The following is a 9,828-nucleotide window of genomic DNA, read 5'->3' on the forward strand; positions in this document are numbered from 1 at the left end:
AAGAGCATGAGAGATGCACTGAGAGGATCGAGAGAGAGAGAGAGAAGACGAGAGAGGAGAAGAGAGGGAGAGAGAGAGAGGAGGGATTAGAGCTAGAGGGAGGAGCAGAGAGAGCAGAGAGCAGGAGGATAGAGCGATGAGCGAACGAAGAAGGAGGAAGGAGACAGCGAGAAAGACGATGAGAGAGCGGAATAGAGAGAGGACAGAGAGACAACATAGAAGAGTGTGTGTGAGGAGAGAGAGAGAGACGAGAGAGAAATAAAGAGTTTACTTTAATAGGAAAAATGCTAATTTTAGATGGTTTTTCTTGGTTGTGAGTGTTTGTCTCATTTTGAAAGGTAAAGAGAAAAGAGAAAAAAACAAAAGTTATGAAGTCTTTTTTACGTTGCATGTTGGAATATACACAGGATGAAAGTCCTCTCTTTTCGGCGCTAAAGAGCCCAGAAAACCCAGAGCTTCCTTGAAAGAAATTGATTTGCATGTTTGATCTATTTTTAGTGAACTACCAGGAAACATGGTTGCAGACGGTGATTGTTTCCACTGGCTGCTTCCAACTATTGGTTATAGGAAGATAATCATCCATCCACTAATTAAAAGGAATCAAACAGGCCAGCGATACTCAGGGGCGATATGCTAATTACTGGTATAAATTCTGAACTAATAATTCAATCGAATTGATTCAAAACAGGAGAATTCTTTTATCTGAGTTTAAAAATCAACAAGGCAAGGCGTATCTTTGACAGATAAAAAACGTCTTCCTTCTGTGCCACCATACATTCCCCCCTCACAGTCACCCTACTTCAACGAAGAGAGCTCTCCCATTCTAGGAGCGGAGAGATTAGCACTTTCAGGCCCCAAGGCAACGTACTGCTGTCTGTGGAGACGCCTGAATTGCATGAGAAATAGGCAGAAGAACAAAGACCACTACTTTAACAGTCATGGCGGATAAACACCTTACCAGGAAGCCAATAACCTTTCCCTCCCACATTACCCCCACAGAAACAACCTTATGACAAAGTGAAAAACAAAAATGGATCTACAGCTCCTGAGGCTCTGTCGAAACCACTGGGTTCTGCTACATAGTCCAATGGCAGGCTGAGGAGGAACTACCTTTTGGTAGCGTACACCTTACAGCTCATCCCTGGCAGCCAGCACTGCTAGACTACTTTCCTCACCGACCTAAACCCAACGAGTCTCTCAGAGCCTTCACAGTCAGCCCCTAAAACACACCTCTCTCAGACCACAGTATAAATCAACAGATGTATCTTGAGAAGCAAGCCAGAACCCAAACCATGACAGGCAGTCATGGCCCAATAAATTACATGGTACTAAACCAAGGCCTATAGATGGAGTGCAAACAGTACAGACACTCTACCAAAAAGCAATTAGTAAGCCAAAAAATACCAATCTCTCCTGGCACACTTTTGTTAGCCTTAACTTCTCCTTCAGCAAATGAAGGTGTAAAATTTGGCCGCTTAGGAACATAAACTTTATTATTTGACAAATTAGCACTCCTTGCTAATCTTAAAGAAGCAAGAGCAAACCAAAAATAACAGATAATTGAAAAAATTGGTCTTGATAATGATTGCAAAAATCTAAGAAAGTCATTCGAGAATATATATCTAATCAAAAACACAGAGAACCAGACAACAAAAATATACGGCCTTCAATATGGGGAAACACTGAAGCAATACAAACGCACCCTAAGAACAAAAAAGGAACAGTCACATTAGAAAGTCAGCTGCGAGCGGAATTGAGGAAATCATAGAATCCAAACCCACTTCTGGGAGAATTGCCGAAAAGAAATTCTAAACAAACCTCATCATGAGGAGGTTGGCTATCCAAAATGGGGACTATGCTGGAGAAATCACTTTGCAAACCTCTACAGCAATATAAACAAAAGAGCCCAGAACAAAAAGATATACAAGAAATTCACAAATCCTTGGCACATTAGCAGTCAAAGACTATCAGAATCCTGGGATCACGCCCAAGTTACAAGAACAAGAAGGAATTATTGGGAAAAAATATGCCAATCTCCAAACCCAAAAAAGCGCCTTGTGGTGCTGATGGATTTTAAATAAATGATCAAATATACAGACCACAAATTCCTAATTGCGCTATTACTTCACAACTCTTCAACAGTATCCTCACTGCAGGTATTTCCCCCGAATTTGGAACCAGCGGGACATTGATCACACCACCTATTCAAAAAATGGCAACAAATTTGACCCAAATTAATTTTACAGAGGAATATGCCGTTAAACAGCCAACTTGGGCGAAAATTCCTTGCAAGTATTATAAATAAGCCAGACTACATCATCCATTTCCTTGCACGAACACAACGTCCTGCAGCAAGAAAGCCAGATTGGATTTTCTAAAAATTATCGTACTAACAGACCAAACTTCTACACCCTCCACACTCTGAATTGATTAAACAATGTTAACCAAAACAAAGCAAAAAATCATACTCTGTGTTTTGTAGATTATCAAGAAAGCTTTGATTCAATTTTGCACGTAAGCGTCTTTTTCTATAACACTAATAGACAAGTCGGTATTGGAGGGGGAAAACCATATGATTTTATTAAACCAATGTACACTAAAAACAAATGTGCGGTTAAAATTGGCCAAACCAACGCAAACAGACTCTTTCTCCTCAGGGGCGGGGAGTTGAAACAGGGCTGCCCAATAAGCTCCAACCATTATCTTAACAGCTCTACATGAGATGAACAGTTCGGCAAAAAAACATTTAGAAGAATCGACAGCGACCTGGTATCACCCTACACAACACTGAAATCAAGTGTCTTGCTGTACGCAGCATGACCTGTGGCGTGCTTGTCTCCCACTAAAGAGGGGTCTACAGCCAACAACCTAGATCATCTTCACAGGTTCTGTCAGATACCTGGGCTCTGACCCGGTTAACCTAAAAAAACAACAAAATATAATGATATTTCCAAAACAAAAGGTCCGCGAACATAAGGATGACAAATATAACATTCCTATTTGGACACCAGTTCTCTATCTAGAACACACCAAAAACTACACATATCTAGGACTAAATTACTCAGCAACACAGGTAGGCTTTCACATGGCTGTGAATGAGCTGAGAGACCAACAGCAGAAGCAGACATTCTATAGCATTTAAAAGGAACATCAAATTTGGACAAATTCCAATTAGCACATCTGTGCTCAAAATTTTTTCATCAAGTTATAGACACCAATGTGCTCCTACTATGCAGTTGAAGTCATGGCGGCTCCACTCTCTAATAATGAATTTGACTAAATGGGACAAAACATCCAATTGACAGTATTGCATCGCCGAAGTTTTGTCAACACATGTTTGCCAAGCTACAAAGAAAAACTCCAAGAATAACGCATGTAGGGCAGAATTGCGGCCAATATCCCCTCCCTCATTCGAATAGAAAAAGAGCCATCAAATTTTACAACCATCTACAAAACAAGTGACCCTAAAACATTCCATTCACACAGCTCTACAATGTCAACGAGATGAAACCAGAGAAGAGTCCCCCTCAGCCAGCTGGTTCTGAGGGCTCACGTTCACCACCCAAACCAACCCCATAGAGCCTCGGACAGCCCGAGACAAACCTATTGGAAAGACCACACAAAAATCAAAGTAAACTTCAATGCTATTCTGGCTCTAAACAGACAGTACATGGTGGCAGACTATCTGACCACTGCTGACTGATAGAAAACTGAGGAAAACATTGACTAGGTAAGACTCAGTGAGCACAGTCTGGCTATAGAGACCGCGTCGTCACAGACAAAACCTGGCTGCCCAGGGAGGACAGGCTGTGCCTCACTCTGCTCCAGGGAGAGGTAGAGACAGAAGTGGCATTTCCTACTACCACTGCTGACAAATACTCAGACCTAAGAGCATATTTCTTTCCCAAAATTATAATTCAATACAAAGAATTTGGAAACTATAAAAGATGAAGAAAAATTCAAATATTTGTTGGGGTGAAAAGCCAAAATGTGCAGTTCTTGGCAGCCAAATATGTGTCCTCCTGCACCAGCCTGAGGGACAGCCATGTGAAAAATGCTAAGTAATGTTGATAATATTTCCCATTTAGCTTAAGTTTTGTTTTGTATTTCGTACCAGGTCATGTGTCTTCTCAGTCATGTTGACACTGGTCTACTACGTGTTGCTTTAATGTATTGTTGTTCTGATTTATATTGTTTGTTGCTAGCTGTTATTAATGGTAATCCCATGTCCACTACTACTATTTATTTATTACTGTTAGTCCCACCATTTATTTATATATAAATATATATATATTTTGTGTATATTATACATATATATTTTATTAAATTTTTCGATACTGTATACTTGACACATGTAAGTAATAATAACTTTGCCATGTCAATAAAGTCAATTGAATTGAATTGAATTGAATGAGAGAGAGAGAGACGAAAGAGAGACGAGAGAGAGAGAGAGCAGAGAGAGAGAGGCAGAGTGTGCCAGTGCTTACTGCTCTGTGGTATGGAGTTGACAGATGGTGAAGGGTGGCAGGCAGGTCTCCCTCTGGTCTGACTGGCACTGTGCCACCAGTGGGAGGAAAACATGTTATTTTCTCTCCTAAAACCCAACTGAGAAGTGTACTTCCTCCTGACTTCTGTTCACACCTCCGTCTGTTGCACTTCCAGTCACACGACATGTGTGACCATCTCTCTCCCATGTCCATGTCCCTCCCTCTCTCTTTTGTGTTATTATTGTTGTATAACGGCTAACTGTGTGTGTGTGTGTGTGTGCGTACGTACGTGCGTGCGTGTGTGTTGTGCGGTGTGTGTGTGTGTAGATCTCCCAGATGATATCTGATGGGTGTCGAGAGGGTGTGACGGAGGCAGTTCTGAACCGCTACAACGCTGATCGCCCCTCGTCCTCGCAAGCCCCTCCCACTCTGCAGGTTACCACGGCAGCACCAACCACCACCTCTGCCGCCGCGTCCTTCTTCGCCAGGTAAGAGAAAAGCGGTACACCTTTATACAGTATAAACGCACAGACAGACAGCTGGACGAACAGACACGCTGCAGGGTGCCTCAGCCCTTTGAGGAACGACAAGTGTGTGTGTGTGTCTGTGTTTGTGAGGCCTTGCAACCAGCTCTATATTCAGTAGACATACATAAGTTACATAATCCATAATAGAGACATTGAGAATGACAGTACATCAATAAAACACACACTACGCACGCACGCACGCACGCACGCACGCACGCACGCACGCACGCACGCACACACACACACACACACACACACACCCTAGTACAGTCGGTCAATAACTCAAGGCGATATATGAATAACTAACGTCAGAACATAAATAGCTCAGTGTCTGACAGTTATTAAGATATCTTGGTCGACATCTTCCTCTGGATGACTTAATAATAACATAATATCACATCTGTGCGACATTGATATTTTCCCTTCAAAGTTAGTCGAAGGAAGTAAAATAGCGGTGGACGGGACATTGGTAGTAACCTAAATGGTCAATACTTACAGTTGAAGTCGGAAGTTTACATACACATTAGCCAAATACATTTAAACTCAGTTTTTCACAATTCCTGACATTTAATCCTAGTAAACATTCCCTGTCTTAGGTCAGTTAGGATCACCACTTTATTTTAAGAATGTGAAATGTCAGAATAATACTAGAGAGAATGATTTATTTCAGCTTTTATTTCTTTCATCACATTCCCAGTGGGTCAGAAGTTTACATACACTCAATTTGTATTTGGTAGCATTGCCTTAACATTGTTTAACTTGGGTCAAACGTTTTGGGTAGCCTTCCACAAGCTTCTCACAATAAGTTTGGGTGATTTGCGGCATTCCTCTCTGAACCGAGCTGGTGTAACTGAGTAGGGTTTGTAGGCCTCCTTGCCTCGCACACGCTTTTTCAGTTTGCACCGCACACATTTTCTATAGGATTTGGAGGTCAGGGTTTGTGATGGCCACTCCAATATCTTGACTCTGTTGTCCTTAAGCCATTTTGCGCCACAACTTTGGAAGAATGCTTGGGATCATGTCCATTTGAAAGGACCCATTTCAACCAAGCTTTAACTTCTGACTGGATGTCTTGAGATGTTGTTTCAATATATCACACATCCATTTCCCTCCTCATGATGCCATATATTTTGTGAAGTGCACGTCCTTCCGAGCAACGCACCCCCCAACATGATGCTGACACCCCTTGCTTCACGGTCTGGGATGGTGTTCTTCGGCTTGCAAGCGTCCCCCTTTTTCCTCAAACGATAACGATGGTCATTATGGCCAAACAGTTTCTATTTTTGTTTTATCAGACCAGAGGACATTTCTCCAAAAAGTACGATCTTTGTCTCCATGTGCAGTTGAAAACGGTAGTCTGGCTTTTTTTATGGCGGCTGCGGGGTCCATGGTGTTTTAACTTGCATACTTTGTTTGTACAGATGAACATTGTATCTTCAGGTGTTTAGAATTTGCTCCCAAGGATGAACTCAGACTTGCTGGAGGTGGTACCGTTTTCTTTCAGAGGTCTGGGCTGATATCTTTTGATTTCATGATGTCAAGCAAAGAGGCACTGAGGTTTGAAGGTAGGCTTGAAATACTCCACAGGCAAGCCTCCAAGTGACTCAAATGATGCATGAGCCTATGCAGAAGCTTCTAAAGGCCATGACATTTTTCTGGATTTTTTCCAAGCTTGTGTTAAAGGCACAGTCCGAACTTAGTGTATGTTAACCAAAACTGCTGACCCACTGAATTGGTGATACAGTGAATTATAAGTGAAATAATCTGTCTGTAAACATTTGTTGGAAAAATGACTTGTGTCATGCACAAAGTAGATGTCCTAACCGACTTGCCAAAACTATAGTTTGTTAACAAGACATTTGTGGAGGGGTTGAAAAACAAGTTTTAATGACTCCAACCTAAGTGTATGTTAACTTCTGACTTCAACTGTATGTATACACCTACTTCAGATACTAGTACTACCACAGCAATGTACTCTTCTGTCTGTGTTGATGCAGTTTACTAAGGTATTTTCAGAGCAGACATAAGATGACCCTCCAAATCCATAAATGTAGCTCCAAATCAAGTAGATGAAARGTGAGGGCAGATTCAGGGTTATATTTCACTAGGAGATACTTTGTGTTACATCCCCTCTCTAATCTTAACCTCAGCCCAAACTTCCTGTCCCGCTCTGCTGCAGAATCGTGTCGTTCATCCAGACAGCTCAGGACAGATTTAAAGGAGACGCTTTCTTTTTTACAACCAAATATCTATTTTTCATGTTAATGGCATGTTACGGAAGGGTCCAGGCAGCTTTTTTGTGATTTCACGTGTTCTAGAGAAACTTACCCCATTCAGCAAATCACTTCCTCATCCTCGTTGTGTAGTATGGGGCCCCTGAAAAAACACGAACAAAATCTCAAACACCCCAAATGTCCTTTTAGAAACGGCAAAGCTCTCAGTATACTGATGCAGGTCTTTAGATGTTGTACACATGAAATTGACATTCCGAACTTTATCCGCAATGATATATTCCCTTTTGCTGCAAAGTTATTCCTATTTCCGAGTTGTCTGAGAGCCAAATAGCATTTCTCTGTYGCTTACACTTGGGTTTCCACTAGATAAAACAGACAAAATTGCCTATATCGTACAAATTCATGAAAACAAATATTTGCTTTTTGGTCTTAATTTAAGGTTAGGGTTAGACTAAGGTTAGCAGTGTGGTTAAGGTTAGGTTTAAGCTGAGAGTGGCCCATTGGTCTCAGGCACCGCATCGCAGTGTTGCGGCGTCACTACAGCCTGAGGTTCGATCCTGAGTAACAACCGGCCGTGACCGGGAGTCCCATAGGACGGCGCACAATTGGCCCAGGGTCATTAGGGGAGGGTTTGGACGACGGGGCTTCACCTGGCTTATCGCGCTCTAGGGACTCATTGTGGCAGGCCGGGTGCCTGCAGGCTAACTTCGGTTGTCAGTTGAACGATGTTTCCTCCAACAAATTGGTGCAGCTGGCTTCCGGGTTAAGCGGGCAGGTGTGAAGAAGCAAGGCTTCGGAGGACGCATGACTCGACCTTCGCCTCTSCCGAGCCTGTTGGGGAGATGCAGCGATGAGACAAGATTGCAATTGGATATCACGAAATTGGGGAGAAAAAGGTTTAAAAATATATGATTATAATCAATATTTCTTAATAACAGATATAGGTGCATATAGGTATGGATAAAGTGACTAGGATAGATAATAAGAATTAGACAACATTTTGATATAGACGGGGTTTATGACTTTGTGGCAGTGTTAACTAGCGACGACCGAATACCTGGTCGCTTTGCCATGGATTAAATAAAAATTATTCATTGGATAATTTGTCAAGTTTCCCTTATGTTTGAGCTAGTCTGCATTAAAATTAAATAGGATCATTTTATAAATAATACAATTGCGTGATACGATTGCATCTGAGAACCACGCTCCCCCATCTTCGCAAGATCAATTCGTTTTGCATGGCCCGATGCCACAGTTGTGCAGGGTTTGCTCATTTTTGATCATTCCATTGATCCTAAAGAGAAATCTGGGGAACCGCTCCAAACCGTTCAATAGCTAGCCATATTACTGGAGTTTATATGATTTTTATTTCTAGTCTGGATTTGTGGCCACAATTTAGATAATCCATTTATATATAGCTAGCTAGCTTAAATGATAACATATAGAAAAAATAATATAGCTATTTGATCATGTCCATGTGTATGTCCAAATATTTATGCCGTCTGGAATCCTACGCGGCTTATCAAACGGCAAGAGTCAGACAAACGTCAACCCTCAACATGTCAACAGCTCATTTAGACACGGTTTAGCCGAGACTCATCTCTTAACAAGTAGGTTGGTAGTCTTTCTCTGAAAAAAATGATTTGCACCTGACTTAAAGTATGCCTGTCTTAACTGATATGCTGCTCACATAACTTCCATTAGCTGGCTACGGTTAGCATTCTAGCTAGTTACACTGACAGCTGTCAGTCAGTGCCCTATGTGTTGTTATTTCTCTGCTACGTGTGGAAATCACAACAACGTTCCCACCCCCAATTCCTGAATACCCCCAATTCCTGAATACCCCCAATTCCTGAATACCCCCAATTCCTGAATACCCCCAATTCCTGAATACCCCCAATTACAGAATACCCCCAATTACAGAATACCCCCAATTACAGAATTAGCAGCATGTGTCACTCTTCCAGGTGGAACCTAAACGAGAATTTCCGCTCTAGGACAGGAATTACTAGGCAACAGGATAGATAATAAACAGTAGCAGCAGCGTATGTGATGAGCAAACCCAAATGTAATCTGCTGAAACTGTTTCTATTTTCTGCGGCGATTTCTGCWGAAAATCTGCGGAATTCTGCAGAAAGCTTTTTTTGGCTCTAGAGTACTAACATTATTTAATAACATTCGGAACATGGTTTTAAGTATTCAGATACCCTTGACTTTTCCCACATTTTACTATGTTACAGCCTTATTCTAAATTGGCTTATATAAATGTTTTTCCTCATCAATTTACACACAATACCCCATAATGACAAAGCAAAAACAGATTTTTTGAAATTGTTGCAAATTTCTTAAAAATAAAAAAACAGAAACACCTTATTTCCCTAAGTATTCAGACCCTTTGCTATGAGACACGAAATTGAGCTCAGATGCATCCTGTGTCCATTGATCCTCCATTGGAGTTTCCATTGGAGTCCACTTGTGGTAAATTCAATTGATTGGACATGATTTGGAATGGCACACACCTGTCGATATAAGGTCCCACAGTTGAAAGTGCATGTCAGAGCAAAAACGAAAGAATTGCGC

At 41.5% G+C, this 9,828-nt stretch overlaps 1 protein-coding gene across 1 annotated transcript in view; it reads left to right on the forward strand.

The window, feature by feature from the left end:
- Positions 1 to 9,828, forward strand: part of kif26ba (kinesin family member 26Ba) — a 162,945-nt gene that overhangs the window by 60,551 nt on the left and 92,566 nt on the right. The window contains 1 exon segment of the mRNA XM_023986344.3: positions 4,815 to 4,975. Within this exon segment, the coding sequence (XP_023842112.2) occupies positions 4,815 to 4,975 (161 nt within the window).

The sequence above is a fragment of the Salvelinus sp. IW2-2015 genome, linkage group LG4q.2, assembly GCF_002910315.2.
Source record: "Salvelinus sp. IW2-2015 linkage group LG4q.2, ASM291031v2, whole genome shotgun sequence".
Classification (NCBI taxonomy): Eukaryota; Metazoa; Chordata; class Actinopteri; order Salmoniformes; family Salmonidae; genus Salvelinus; species Salvelinus sp. IW2-2015.